Source organism: Tasmannia lanceolata, unplaced genomic scaffold, assembly GCF_043159265.1.
Source record: "Tasmannia lanceolata isolate RefF3 unplaced genomic scaffold, GAP_Taslan_0.1 ptg000037l, whole genome shotgun sequence".
Taxonomy (NCBI): domain Eukaryota; kingdom Viridiplantae; phylum Streptophyta; class Magnoliopsida; order Canellales; family Winteraceae; genus Tasmannia; species Tasmannia lanceolata.
Window position 1 is genome coordinate 1516391 of NW_027518714.1, and position 16596 is coordinate 1532986.

The window sequence follows — 16596 nt, forward strand, 5'->3', positions numbered from 1 at the left end:
AATCAGTACTAATTCTATAACACAGGTTAAAATCAATAGCACTAACTAGAGAGATCCATCACAGGCCTCCAAAATCTTCCATTTTCTGTAAATAACCACACTCATTTCTCTATCTATACAAAGCTCTAGAGAGACCTTCAATTCTGATTCGTGTTCATAAAAGAAAGCAAAAGAAAGAAAAAATGAAACAAAATAAAAAATCTATACGACTTGCCCACTTTCTTCAAAGGAGAGGCAGAGCAGTAAGGAGAAGAACAAAACCCAACAGTAAAGGTTGGAGTAAATATAGAGATGAGGTTCCATAGGAGAATCAGAATGATAATCTTTTCATTCTCTCCTTTTTTTCTTTTACCCCAAAATGTTATGGTGGTCCACCTCTCCATCTGGGAGCATTACAGAGCTGTGATGATGAACCATGTACCACCTCCCATTGTGGAACTCATAGATGTTGGTCACATGGAACGGCCCTGAGGTTTTCATGGTAACCCAGGCCATGTCGGTTAGCACACGGGCATGCACATCTCTAATCTGAAAGGCAACGCCGTGGCCCCAGTTGAACGCGAGCTCCCAACTCTCCATAACCGCATCGTACCTGCACAAAAGAACAGCCATTGTTGAAAGCTTAGTTCAAAAAAAAAAAAAAAAAAAAAAACACGCACTACTATAATCTTTGATACAACTAAACTAAATTTAAACAATGGTATCAATTTTTCACATTTTATCGAAGAATCATATTTAAGCACTCCTGCCCAGCAGACCCACCCCCAACCCTGTTTAGGTACCCTCCATCTCCTATAGTTCATAAAATTCTTACATAGGTTGTTATGAAGCAATTGAATAGTTTTAAGAGTGGAGGAAGGTCCCTGGAGAGGAAAAGCTTTATCCCTGCGAATAGAAGATGCTCAGCTCTGCACAACATAGGGATTGGCAAATCAGATATTTTCCAAAACTCATTTAGGAGTCTCGTCCTAAACCTGTTTTCTATTCTGCAGAGCAGGGCATTCAAAGGTAGCACTCTAGAAGTGCTGTTTTGATATATGTAGAAAATAACGTGCCTTCAAAATTAGAGACAAGTTTAAAGGTACAGAGCTTTAGTCAGTAAAAATTTCTTACTCTGAGCTTCAAAGGTTCAAAGCTCAATGTTTTCCTCCGAAACATTCAATTAAATTCATGCAGGACTTTAAATCAAGAAAACACAATCTTGTCCACATGGAATAGTCCTATTTGCCCATGCTGATGCAGCTCAGGCAGATGACATGTGGAGCAAGTTTATGTGATCTTTGTGTATCAAACATCCAAGCCTCCATTGGACTTTGACATTTAAGGGTGTGAGCAGAGATCTCTTTACACGTGAAAAGCATTTCTGCCGAATCTAAATCTATGAAACTTTCATCAAAATACGTACATATATTTTTTTGAATGGAATCAATAGACATACATATAATTGTAACAAATTACATATATAATGAAAAACCATATTCATACAACATTACACAAAACAGTGAACCATGACCAAAAGGATTGTCAGAAGTTAAAAAAACCCCGTGTCATCAAACATAACATCACTACCTGAAAAACAAAACCCAATATTTCGATAGTTTCAAATAGCTGGCATGATGATGTTTAGAGTCGGACAAGTGTGTACGTCAATATAGGTGGAAGATATGCCCTTTACTATTGATGCTGACAATCACCATCTTGCCATTTCAAGTTTTTCTGATTAAGTCTTCTTTTTCAATTTTTGTGAATGGTAACTGTCAACTCTAATGCACTATAGTTACACCAGTTCAAAAAAAAATGCACTATAGTTACATTTTTATTAGTTATGATTTCTGTCAGTAAAAATCATTGGGATATAGGAAACTAAAGAGTTTACATTCGTGAATAAGGCTCTTAAACTTCAGATTCTAGACATTTCATTTACTTTTATGACTTTTGTCTAACTCGAACATATAACCAGCAGAGCTTTTCACTTTAATAGTCAAACTGATCTTTTCTCTTTGTTCTTTTTACAAATTTTTAGCATAAACTCAATAGATTCAATTGGGTACTCAACTGAGATTCAAGACAACTCAAGACTCAAACTCAAGTCACAGAGTAATAAAGTTGGGAGTTTCAAGTTTTCAAAAAATGCTCTCCACAAATAGGGAGCACCAACAAAGACAGACACCAGGTCATTCAAACCGACAAGATTAAGCAAACAACCTTCATTGATGAAACCTTGTAAGGTTGCTTGCACAAAGAGAGAAAATTCAGTGTCTAAAAATATGAATAAGAAACATATCTAGATGAAACCCTTGCAGATGTAACTCCAAGATCACCTCATGAAGGGAAAAGATACCGATGGATTACCTGAAACTGACCATCCACCAAAGTAGACCATTTGTACACATGGTGGCCGATTAAAATTGGAAAACTCGTGTGTGCATGTGTGTCTGCTGAGGACAGAGGTGGCCAAAAGGCGGAAGTTTCTATGCTTCTACTTCTAAGGCCCTTGTTGTGACTTCAATAGGATATGCAGAGTGGAGACAGGTCCCTTGTTGTGATTTCAGATTGGGATCAACCAGCTGAGAAGCATGGTATGGTCTTGTATTAGGTGCCCCCTCACCATCGGTTGTCGAAATCTGAAACGAACAGGACCTAATACAAGACCATACCAAGTTCTCAGCTGGTTGATCCCAAACTGAAATCACAACAAGGGACCTGTCTCCACTCTGCATATCCTATTGAAACTACTAGCTGCCAACTGCAACTTACATTCACTAGTGCCCACTTTTTCCAGTAAACTTCATCTTGTGATTTTTCTTCTTCTTTTTACTATAACAAAGGGTTGACTCCAAACTAGAAGAGTCTAAAGATTTGGGATTTAGACATAGGGAGGTAGTCTAGGGTCCTAAGCCCAGACAGGAAGTTAGAAAATGTCCATGAGACAAGCTAAGGAATTTCCAGGTATTAACTGAAATAATGGATTTTTTTTTTTGAAATGGTATATGCAACAATGGTATTGTTTTCTATGAAAATAAAAGGCAACGCTGATGTGGAATTCAGCACTCTTTCAAAATCCCGAACTGATATTATTAATTATTATAAAAGTTAAGTTCATATTCATCATCATTTTTTTTTTTTGAAAATTGACATTTATTATTCCAAAGTGTCAAATAAGGGACAAGTTGTCCCCTCACCGGCTACAAAAGTAGTGCCACTACATAGCTTACATATCTGTTATATGCTACGCATCTCCATTCCCCATTACATTACCCAATAGCCTATCTTGTATCGAATCCAACCAAAAAGTGCCATATTTGTGGGCCCCAACAAGTCATGATGCGTGTCCGGCATGCCACACCGATTTCTTCACCTTGTTCCAGCTGGTGATTTCAATTTTCAAAAGTCCCGCTCGAAGACCTAGGGCTATTATGCGCACCTAACCGTGCACGTCTGCACGATAGTCATCTTTACCCCTCGATCTCCGACGGCCTCCACCTTGCACCACCACCAAGCTCCGGTGGACCCCATTGAATCCGGCAACAAGTCTGATTCTTCCACCATCCTCTCCATTGCTATATCCGTTAACCCACGACCTCCCACGGCCTCCACATTCGGCCTCCCACGGACCTCCCACGGCCTCCCACAATATCATCAATTTAACACAATATCATCAATTTAACACAATATCATAGTCAACCAGATCAAATTTTCTACAATAATGCCAAAACTAAAATAAATAAGGAAAAGGATTTTCCACCCTCTTTTCCAGCATTTCTGCTCCATTTTCTAGTCTTCATAATAAGAAAAAAAAAAGGGATTGAAGTGCTGGAAAGGGGGAGGAAATATCAGTTCCCCAATAAATAAACAACAAAAAGGATTATAAGATAATTTTTTGATGTTTGCACATCTCCAACCAAGCTGGTCGGGAATCATACGATCATTTTCCATAAAATGATGTTTTCTTAATCAACTTATTTTATGGTGATTTTTGTATGGAAAATCAGCCAACAGCTTTACTTTTTTAAAAAGAAAATACGCATTACTCTTGGTTTTTCAAATTAGTGTAATCACGGACATTGTATATTGAAGGTAAAACCAGCTCGATAGACATTATCTTTGCAAAGCTAAAGAGTCAAGAGCAATGAAAAGCCTATTGCCATGCTAAGAAAATCTTATGCATGAGAGGCTGTTTGGCTGTACTGAAATCGATTTCAGGGGAAAATCAAATGCATGGGGGATCAAATTAAAAGGGAACCGATTTCAGGGAAAATCAATTTACCCTGTTTGAATGCGTAGAACCAGAGAAGGAATCCAAAGGGAGAGACCATCGAGTACAGTAGCAGATCTGCAGGTGATCTCAAGCACGGGTCTGAGGTTTCCTAAATCGACACATCCCGTGTTAAAGCAATTGCAACGAGCTGAGCCATCCAACGGCAGAAAAGTTTTACTTAAAGAGAATATGAGTGCGGCGGAGCAGGGCAAAGGGGAGTGAGGCGGAGCAGGGCAAAGGGGAGTGACATGATTAGGTCGACAACTTATTAGGTGCACATGGCGTCATTGTGGACGAGATGGAGGCCAAGATCGGCAGCAAGGGCGGAGTTGACGGCACTGGGTGAGGAGGCAAAATTGGTCACAACAGAGCAGCGGGTGCAGTCCACGACACCAAAAACAGACGCACTAATCAGCCGTCTCCATCTACAATCGTGGGGGGGGGGGGGGGGGGGGGGCGGGGATCGGAGTGGCGACGGAGCTTGAGCCGAGGGAGGTGAAGGAGAAGCGATGGAGGTTGAAGCCAAAGGAGGAGGCATTGATGAATGAGATATAGGGTGTGATAAATTGAAGTGAATCTCTCATAAATCAATTTCGGAAGTTTTCGGCTTCGATTGTATCTAGTGGATGTTTGTGTAAAACTTATCACTAGTAAAATAGATTTCCGCATGAATCGAGTCACCCGAACAATCTAAAATCGATTTCCATTGAAATCATTTTCATCAGAACTAATTTTAAGTTTTTAACTACATCCAAACCCCTCTGAATGAATGGCTGAAAATTCCAAGCCCAATCAATTGTGTCTTGGCATGATAAGAAAAAATAGCAGACTTCTACAACTTTTGCAGAACAATTTTGGGAACCACAATGATGGATACAATCATTTGATGCAGAAATTCTGTCTCAACTTACTCCACGAACAGGTAAGACATTTCAGCAGGAAGAAAAATGGAAAGAAGAGAAGTTGAAACTAAAGGGAGGGCATACTTCTGGTGTCAGTACGATGTTAGTCTCACATGCTGATGTCAGAAGGGGTCCCCAACATATCAGGAAAGGATAAAACTGATGGCTTGCAGCCATTCAAAAAAAAATGATGGCTTGCCATTTTTAAAGGTGGATTTTTTGTTTATTTTTTAGGAATTTTCTGAAAATTTCTAGATGGATTTCAACTTGAGATGACTGCATGGCCTACAACCTGCATAAGATGAAATAAATCCAGCAAAACAGGTCTTCATTAGGAATTTTGAGGGTGATTGGAGGACATGGACACCCAAACAAGAATAGCTGGTGCAATTAGGATTCCTCAGAGTTACTTAAGGGCTTAAGTTGATTCACGTTATGTTTTAAGGGTTGAGTGTTTCTGAGTTTAACTCAGAAACATAAAGCTGTCTATTTGTTTTAGAGTATCCAGTTCCTAAGTTTAGTATGACAGTAATTACACGGGAGCTATGAAAGGTTTTACCGATAAGGGCAATAGGCAGCACCAAGGGAGATGAATTCTCTGAATGATTATTTTGTTTACATTGGTCTGATTTTCAGAGCCTTTAAATTATTCCATTTGCGGTTTATTTCCTCTTCAGTTTTTGTGAGCCGTGTTATACCTCATTTTTCAGTCCTTGTGTGGGAAGGCTCCACTACCTAATATGAGAACTCAGAAGGTCTGACATTTTCAGAATAAATTCGAGCAAGGACAATTTCCTGGGTGCACAAAATAGGAAAATTTTTTATTTATCTAAAACGGAAATCCAAAACTCTACATCCGTATAAACCAGGAATACCTTCCAACGAGTAAAATAACTGAATAGACAATAAAATCAAGCTAAAATCAATTGATATGAGTTCTGACATGTCAGTTGAGCATATCAAGAAGTAAAAAACAGACAAGATGGCAGGGACAAATTTTCAAGTTTCACCTTCTAATTCTCTACTAATGCACTAGTTTCATTTCTCTTGAAACCTCATATGTTTTAACTGTAATAAAATAATGCTTGGCAACAGATGGGTAAGCACCAAGTGAAAGCATTTACCCTACTGCATCCCAGATGCTTGTAATCTTCTTCTTTTTTCCCTCCCTTTTTTCTTGACAGATAAGAACAAATAGCATTCAATCAAGAGAAACTACAGAAACATAAATAAAAGGACCAGAATGAGACAAGCTGTTCCATGATAAACAACCCAAAACAGCAAACCACTAATTGATTACAATGGGAGCAAGTTCCCAATGCCATGTTTCGATCTTCCCATACCCTCCCTCACAAGAACATCCATCTTATCATCCGTGGACCTTGGTATGGGCTTAAAAAGTAGATTTATCAGGTTATTCGAGATATTAGATCTATATAGTTTGGCATTCCTCCTAGATCTAGGAACATATTATACTCCTATCCCCCTTCTCTTAAAACAAAAAACAGAAATCCTCTCCCACTATAGTTCAATAGACGGCATAAGTCCATAAAGGCATGGCACAACAGAGACTCCGGTAGCCAAATGTCCACCCAAAATCTAATCCCTATTCCTAAACCTAATCTTATACTAAAACAAATCCTACGAAAAGCAAACGGACCACCATGCCCCTGAACCTTAATCTCCCATTTCCCTGACCCATAATTAACCCCAATGATTTTTGTACCATAAGACATCTTTTTGGTTCTCCATACCTCCATAAACACTTACCAATAAAACTCTGTTTCTTATCTTTAGATTACCCAATCCAAGACCCCTTATTTTCTTTGACTTGCACACCCTTTTGTGTTTAATAAGGAGTTTTATCTTGATGTTTGTAATGCTTGTAATATGAATTTCGTCAACTTTTTTTTTGAATGACGGTAATTTTATTAATAGAAAAGAAACAGGACCCCACGACCGCGATGGTCGGGGGCAGATCTCGTCAATTTTATTTAGCACTTGATTTCAAAAATTTTAGCCCAAACTTCTCCACCTAATATTAAAAATGTAACAAAATCAACAAAGACTTCATCAGAATCAATGAAGAACAAGTGCTTTAATTATACATGACAGTTATCAAATCTTAGAATCTTTTCATACAAGACAAGCAAAAAGAGATCAAAAAGAAATGTCAGAATTGAAATTTATTTATTTTATTGAAAGATAATAGAAATTCTATTAGAAAGGAAAATGAGCAAAAGTACAAAAAAGGGCAGAGATTGCCCCAAAGCTAGAACAATTCAATGAATGCCCTATTCCACCGGCAAGTCTACATCATTGGTCGCTCACAATACATGACTAACGAAACATATAAACCCTACATAGATTTAAGATCTTATCAACAAAATGCACTAGCATCTAAATACCCTGTAATATGACAAAGCGAGTTTTTATATGATGAGTGGCCTTAGGAAGCATTATTTTTTGTACGGAATGCAAATCACCGTTCAAACCCCATCCTATGGTTGAGGTTTTAAAAGATGAAGATTGCCTTTAAAAAATAAACAAAGCTACATACGTACAATCAGCACAGCAAAGAGATCTTCTGACATGAGAAGAGAAACAAAAGGCTTTTCTCTGCAATGACAGATGTGACGTCATCTCTCTCTCTCTCTCTCTCTCTCTCTCTCTCTCTCTCTCTCTCTCTCTCTCTCTCTCTCTCTCTCTCCAACATTTCTTCTACCCTGAAGAAAAGCAAAAACGCAAAGCTCTCTCCTTGGCCTTTTTTTTGGGCGATTTTGTTGCCAATAGCCTCTCTCTTTCTCTCTCTATGGACATTTCAACATGTCTTCCATCTACTGTATGTTTCACTATCTTGAGACCTCTTCTTCAATTTTTAATTTTTTTTGTCATGTGGTGATGGGTATTAGAAAGGACTAGGTGTTGTTGTGTGAGCTTGCTCAGAGATGAACTACAATGTTTGCTTACACATCCTTGAACGACCGTGTGGTGCTGTTTTGTACGTATGTAGAGCTTGCTCAGAGATGAAGAACTACGAACCCCGTTGTAGAATAGAGTGGGGTGATTTTATCCTTGAAGGTGCGGAGAGAGAAAGATAGATGACAGCACATCTGCCATTGCAAAGAAAAGCCTTTTTTCGTCTTCTCATATCAGAATATGTCTCTGCTGATTGTACGTATGTAGCAGATGTCTCTTTGTTTATTTTTTAAAGGCAATCATCAAATTTTAAAACTTCAACCATAGGATGGGGTTTGAAAGGTGATTTGCATTCCGTACAAAAAATAATGCTTCCTAAGGCCGCTCATCATATAAAAACTCATGACAAAGCATCCATAATATGGCATTTGCCGAGCCGCCTTTCACCCATAATTTCCCTACGAAATCAGCTTCGGATACTTGAATGCCGGCAAGGAGAGCACACACCCCAGATTCATTAGGATCAGTGAAGCTGACTAGACGAAGAAGGCTTTCACAACTTCATCTTTTATCATCTTTAACCAATTTGGCTATTCCCATCAGGCCAAGATTTCCAAAAGAACAACCATCAAAATTCATTACAAAGGTAGACGTGGCAGCTGCATCCACTTTGGTCTTTTCTTCTCATACATCCTCCTGCGTATGACCTCTCTCCATCTTGAGCCATGATATTCAAGAACTCTCCGTGCACTGCATCCAAAAAAGATTAAGGCTTTTATGTCATAAATGGTTCTCTCACTGGCTAGTCCAACATCTTCGCATGTCATTTGATTTCTCTCTATCTAAAGAACCCAAGCCATCGCACAAGGGATCATAGTCCAAAGAACTTTCAAAGATCTCTTTATTCCTCCAAAAGAAGACAATACGATTCAAACCCAATAGAAACTAAACCAAGAGTCACGCTTATTTTTCTTGCCACCTTGAAATAGATGAAAAGATGGTTGCAGATTCTTTATCTTTTCTACATAACACATCATTCCCCAAACAAAACTTCTTACTTTCCAACAGACTAAATGTGTAACTTCTTTGAGACTACAACAATTTCACGAGTTCTAACTCAAATTAAAACGCAACATGCATTCCCAAACTAGATTAATCAAAACATAATAATAGGTTGAATCTCCAATCTATTCAAAACATAAGCTCTTTCACCATATCTCTCTAACCGTTACATGCTTGGGGAAATATGGAAAAACCTCAAAACCATGTTGAATTCAATATTTTGATTGCATAGACTTTAACAGGATAGGCATATAAAATGGTTTAAGTGCACAGAACCAGGCCTACAACGTCCTAGACCTTCATCATAGTAGCATCTTCAATCAGTTCAATATGTAAGGTCAAAGATTGTAGCCGAGTTCACGTCAATCTCACGACTACAATGCAACCATATGAATGTTTGGAGACGCCAAAATAGTCTAACGTATATGGCACAAATAAATAGCTTTCATTTTTTTTAGGTGGGTAAGCTGGGATTGAACACCTGACCCTCAGGGTGAAAGAACAAAGTCTTTACCAGCTGAGCTAGATGCTCAACCCCAATAAATAGCTGTCATGATATCTCATAGCTGTCATGCCTTCCTCCACAAAGAAAGGCAAAGAGAGAGATGCAAAAATAAAACCCAATTTACAGCATGGTATCTACAAAAGCTTTTACTTGTCCGAAACCTAGAAACCACACAGTATAATAGACTTTGATGCTTAATTATGTTGATTTATAGCAATATGAGAATCCAACATGTAAAATGAGGTAGTTAAAAATATTTTCATTATTTTAACTTTATGCAGAGTAATAGTTTTAAGGAAGTCAAAATCATGCCATACCCCATAAAAAGCTCTCCAGATCCATGAACACACTTCACATAATCTGCATGAAGCCAATGGCCACTCATTCCATTGAGTGATCTTTCTCTGATTATGTCATAGAATTCTGCATTAATTTTCAAAATAGCTTTGGTGGCTGCATAATACGACTTCCATCCGTTAAGTGGAGTAATACTATCCTGTTCCACCGTGAAGTCCTGAGAGGAAACAAAGGATAACAAGGCAAAGAAACAGTAGTCAATATTCTGAGCATCCAAAAAGTTCAAGTGCTAAGTTGAGGAATTCCTTATGACTTCCATACGCAACAAGACACCGATATTTAAAAGCTCTTACAAACTCATATAACATTATTTTGCAGACATGAGCTCATAAAGAAAACAAACAAATTACAGAAAAAACAAAACACTATCAATACTAAGCGTGAACTTTTTTTGAAAAGTTTAAACATTACCAATTCTGAGCGTATAACTTGTGAATATATAATAAAAGAATTTGAAGCAACAAAATATGCAAGCAATATATAGGGAACATTAGGAAATTGTTCCAAGTTTCCAACCATTATCCTTGGAAATGATCGTTGATGGTGATTTTGTCCAGAAAGGTTCACAACATCATTTACTTGCTTTTTATTGTTGAATAAATGAACTTTTTTTATTACAACAGATGAAGCAAGATACAAGGGAAGGTAGTCAACAACCAAACAGATCCGGCCCGAAATTACGAGAGAGAAAAAAAAGGCCATACAGCCAGGCTTCCAACCAATGAAAATAAATCCATGAAAGGTCACACAAATCCATATGACTACATTGTTACAAAGTATTTCAAAGTCTGCTAATCAATCCTCCGAAAGATTTCCTTCACGGTATATATACGAGAATGAAAACAAACTTCAAAATTTCTTGACAAAGCTTGCATTCTCTGAAATAACTAAAGAATCGCCAAGGAGGACAAGCCTCACTCTTCAGTCAATGAATAGCATAGACAATAGAACCACTTTCCATCCACACTTAAGATGGGGGAAAAATTGCAAACCCTCCATACCACTTTAACTTCTGCTTCTATAACGTGAGAATAGCCAAGAGAGCCTGCAGAAATAAAAATAATGACACCTGAGAAATCAGAATTAACAACGCCATAACCTGCTTTCCTAGTATCATCGTGGCCATCACTGATTACTTTACTCCTTATATCAGAATTTAAATTCAAATATCCAGTGGGAGGCCCACCAAAATATCCTTTTTTCCCTTTGCATCTCCCTACAGGCACCTAAACTATTTATGAATTAAAACATTTAAAGGAATAGCTTTAAAACACTCCAACTTAAAAACGTGTAAGAAGACCTCAATAATGATGTACACAAATAACTTTCTCATGCTGCAAAAAAGTTCATGAGAAGAATCATAAATTCCTCTCATTTTAGACTAACCAGAAACCAGGGAATAAGACGTCTCACCAACTCCGCATCTCAAGGCACGTTTGGATTGCAGAATTCTCTTGAGAAGTTTGGAAATGAAAAACCCTCCCCAGAAACCAGGGAATAAGATGTCTCACCAACTCTGCATCTCAAGGCACGTTTGGATTGCAGAATTCTCTTGAGAAGTTTGGGAATGAAAAACCCTCCCCAGAAACCAGGGAATAAGACGTCTCACCAACTCTGCATCTCAAGGCACGTTTGGATTGCAGATTCTCTTGAGAAGTTTGGAAATGAAAAACCTCTCTCTCTCTCTCTCTCTCTCTCTCTCTCTCTCTCTCTCTCTCTCTCTCTCTCTCTCTCTCTCTCTCTCTCTCTCTCTCTCTCTCTCTCTCTCTCTCAGTGCAGTGGTTCTGCAATCCAGAGGGGTAATTTCGATTCAGTTTTAGAATCAAAATCAATTCTCAAAATATGAAATCAGAAGGCTTTAATACCGTTGAGCTTGTAGCATTCAAATATAGATCACAAAAATCAGCGGTTTAGCTTTTAATGGTCAAACCCCTAAACGAGGAATGTCAATGATTTCTGGATCAAGGGCCCAAATCATCCGATCAAGATATTCTATTCAGATCAACAGATAGGATCGTGTTAATGAAAGAGCGTAAAAGTGAGGGCCAAATAAAAGTCTTCTAGGAAGGAGAATAAAAGTGACTTTTTTAAGCAATTTTCATCCAAATAAAAAGGAGATGATATTAGCACACCTTTTTTCAACCACAGCACTCCATCCTTTTTTACGGTTTTACGAGTGAGGCCCACTTACTCTATGATCCAAACCATTCATCTCTTAAGCCTTGAAATGGATGGGCCATGCATCAATTTAACTCTCAATGCACAATGAACGATTCTGACCCTCTGATTAGTATATATTGAATAGACGGTTTAAAAACAAAGAATCAACCGTCCATATTCACGGCCAACAATTTTCTTATGTAAATGATTTGGTGTAGGGAGGGAGTTCAAAAAATAAAAACGGAGGATATGTTGTGGAATGGGACAAGGAATCTACACATCAGCGAAAAACTCCCAATTAGTTATCATCTTGGTTACCGGAAAAAAATAATAATAATATTTCAAATCAACAGCTTGGTGAACTAATATGCCCAATGCCCGTTATTACTTTCTAACATTCTGTAGGGACATCCCAATGGATATTATGCAGCAATCTGAGTGATCATGTGCCACCCAAGCATCTAACTAACTACATGCAAACCACATGCCTCAATCCCCCAACTAAAGACTTGTAAATGAAGATGAATGTAAAACTATAGACACCAAAAGCATTTGGTAGTGGGAATACTATTGGGAGACATTTGAGGGTCCAAAGAACTTGGGATGGATATGGTAACAAATCCAATAAAACTATTGTTAGTTTAAAGGTTCACTGGGGGAGTATGTGAAGCATAAAGAGCAAGATGCAAGATTATAGGTCAAGGTACCAGGCAAATATACCAAAATTCCTAAATTCCTATTCCAAAAGATCGTTTATAATTGAAGACTATGGTAAGTGCAGTCTAAAAACTCCACCAGTCAATCATCAATTCACCTAAGTCAACTAAGGTATACCTTGGCTGAGTTCTCATCTAAGTTCAGTTTTTTCCCTACCAAGTCCATCAAAAACTCCTTTTACTCGCCTAAATTAATGAAAAATGACCATGTAAATCATTGATTAGCGAACTCCTTTTTTTTTTTTTGGAAAGGCAATCATATATATAAAAGGGAGGACCAAGGAGGTCACCCAAAGAAAGGACCAAGGAGAACAAAAAAGCAACAAACAAACAGAAAAAACAAAAAGCGAAAAATACAAGCACCCTCAAGGAGGGAGGAAATCAAAGACTTCCAGCTCCTCCCTCTCAACACCCTCCCTGGAAAAACAATCCGCTTCACCGTTTGCTGATCTGCGCACGTGCCGAAAGACAATGGATGACCCACCAACTAAGTCATCAATCTCATCGAATATAGACCAAAATCTCCATGGGGGCTTAGCAGATCCCCGAAGCCATCTAATAACATTTAAAGAATCACCCTCCACAATGGATGAATCGAGGACCCTCCTATCCAAATGCTTGATACCCTCATAAGCAGCTTTAACCTCAGGAATCACATACTTGATACCCTCATTAGCGAACTCCTTTTTACCTTGGCCAAGTACTCTTCCGTGTCCGTGTTTTTAGACATTGATGGTAACAACTATAAACATAGAAGTCAAAAGTATTATTTCTATTTATAGCACAAGATGGGATACTCAGTCTTAGGTTTTATGAGCTTCTTTTCTTGATTGCATATATTTAAAGTAAGAAGCAATTGAGGAAACAGAACCCTTTCAAAGAACATAGTATATGGCATCAAGTTCTCGCATAGCCCATGAAGATGTGTTGTACATGCCGTACACCATGGAGTGTTGTGTGGTGAAGATGCATTTAAAATAACTAGTGACCATCTCTTCAAGCCCACTTACAGAAAGCAACTACAACACTGGTGATAGAGTTCAAAGGATGCTAAAATATTGTGAGAGAAACCTTCTCTCTTTGGAAGTGCATCAGTAGGTTCATAGCATAACAATTGGTGCGGATGGTGATGTTTCAGTAGACAATGTTCATTAGAAGATGTGACGAAGCGAACATGGCATCCTATGAGAATAACTTGAGGAAGAAGCACGAGGGAGAATATGATGTCAATGAGATTCTGATGAACACACTGAAACTAACAATAAGATGGGATACCAGATACAAATTTCAAGTTGGAAGGAGCATCAGTGACCCATAAAGGCATTGAAAATTGAAATGGATACAAACTAGAGATGCCTGGTCTTATTGGTAAGGATGTGCTCTAATCAATTCATTTTATACTGATTCAAGGTATAATTTGGTGTTCAGAAAATGCTACGTTCCAACCAAACCAAGAATACTCGTTCCCACATTTTTTGTGATTTTGCAACAAAATATGGAATGAATCAGGTCTTCCCTTATTTCTTATGAGTTATTTCAAACTCCTTGATGTGTTAAAAAAATCAAGAATTTTTGAGGAAATAAAAATAGTCTATCATTTGCTTACACGGGAAAAATAAGAATTGGTTTTATTTAATAGAAGACACATTAAAACCAGCCAAAAAAACAACCCAAGACCAAGGCGGTCCAGAAAAACAAAGGAAAACTAAACAACAAAAAACCAAAAAAGAAAAAAAAAAAACTATCGACTACAAAGAAGGGTGTGCCCCGCGCATCCATCACTCCCACCCAAAAAAACAATGCAAGAAGCATCAAGCCATCAAGGGGGGCAGAAGTCTAAAATCATCATCTCTTTCCTATCACCCCCACCAACCGCACTGATTTGCCTCGCTATTACCGTGGCCGTCGATCGCCTCACAGATCTCCTCTATAGCACCCACGAATCTCCAAGCAAATCCAACACCTCTCACCCGCTTGACCTGATCACATTGAGAGAATCTCCCTCAATGATGAGACTAGTCAACAAACTCTTATACGCCAGTCAGATACCCCGAAAAAGAGCTTGAACCTCTGCTTCATTAAAATCTTTGAGTATAATCGGTCCAGATAATGCCCAATAACCACATTACTTGAGCTCCTAATAAGACCGCCAACTTATCATTCAAAAAATAAGTAAATAAATAAATAAGACCTCCAACTCTAGCCAGGCCCAAATTGCTAAGATTCAAACCATCAAAATTCAGGTTCAAAGACACTTAGTTCTGACGAGAACTAAATTCTCACTGCCCCTTATCCATTCTTTTTCAATTTGGGACTAAATTCTCACTGCCACTTATCCAGTAATGCTTTGTATTTTCAAAGATTTTAAGTGTGTGTCACAACATAACAACTCAAATATGATAAAATACACAATATATGATAACTGGGCTACTAGCACGAGGTAAGAAATTTATCCAGAGTGACAAAACGTGAATCATAACCAGCACCAAAGCAAAATAGCTTAGCAAAAAAGGATGCACCTCACTAATGAAACAAAGGAATCCTGAAGGAAACCAAGCCATCATTTAAAGTCTATATGAGACGATTACTGTATAAGTCTCTATAAGTCTATTTGGAGCTCTCCTTTTCCCAACATCCAGGTTATCAATTTCCACTTCAATTACTGTATGAGTTCCATATATGCTTTGTCAGAAATAGTATGCAACTGGTATCAGAGTACATTTGGCAGAATTTAAGAACATACCACCAAGCAAGAACAAGCATCAATAAGATCCAAAAAAAGAAAAAAGAAAATCCCAATAGCAGAAGAAGAAATGCACCTTGCGATAGAGTGCTTTCCACGCGTTATCATCATTCGCAACCCTCTGCATTGAGGAATTGGTCATGGAGAGGCTACAGAGGCTAGGGTGATCCAAATAACTGAGAGCGTGAGTCGTGATCTCTGGAACCAACTGCTCCATCATGGAACCACCCGTCTGCCTCTCCATGACCATCGCCGCCGCTGGAACTAAAACCCTATCATGCTTCTCTCCATTCGCGTAAGGAGGATCGCAAGAGCAGGTGCAACCACAGGCCTTCTTCTTCTGATCGTCCATGTCAGAGTTTTTCGATCTCAATTTCCGTAGAATCTTCCAAGGGTTTGATCGGAGGGCCCACAACGCGCACAAGCAACAGAATACGGTAGCCACAGCCGCTACAAAGAGCCAGCCGAGAGAGAAATCGCCGGAGAAACGAGAGGAGTTCTCCATTTATAAGACATCAAGACCTTGAAGAAAATGAAACTCTAGATAAGGTAAGGAGGGTTGTAGAGGATTCCATGTGAAAATGAAAAAAAAAACTAGGGCTTGAAACAGTAGAGAGAAAGAGAGAAATGATTCTAGGGCTTGAAAGAGTAGAGGGAGAGATAGAAGAGATTCTAGGGTTTCTATTTCGCTTTTATTTTCCGCGGTGAGATTCTGGAAATATGTGGGGACGAATTTTGGGATCGGAGGGTTTTGCAGAGCGTAACCGCTGTTGCCAGGTTTGAGTACCCAAAAATAGAAGGGAGGGAGAGAGGCAAGACGGAAAGCTCGTAAGCGTGTGTTTATAAAATTAAGAGTCGGGTCAAGATGGGATCATCTGTTGATATAGGTGATCTTGTAACCGTTCACGCGTGCGTGCATTCAAGGTGGGCCCAGGTACTATGTTTTTATTTAGCATTAACACTTTAAGAGGTGT

General features: G+C 38.5%; 1 protein-coding gene across 1 annotated transcript; it reads right to left on the reverse strand.

The window, feature by feature from the left end:
• Positions 1-26: 26 nt before the first annotated feature.
• On the reverse strand, positions 27-16458 carry LOC143862469 (Nuclear transport factor 2 (NTF2) family protein). Its single transcript, XM_077373517.1, has 3 exons — positions 15699-16458; positions 9964-10160; positions 27-592 (listed from the first exon to the last, which is right to left on the reverse strand). Exons 1-3 carry the CDS (start codon positions 16125-16127, stop codon positions 349-351), a joined length of 870 nt encoding a protein of 289 aa, XP_077229632.1. The 5' UTR covers positions 16128-16458; the 3' UTR covers positions 27-348.
• Positions 16459-16596: the final 138 nt, after the last annotated feature.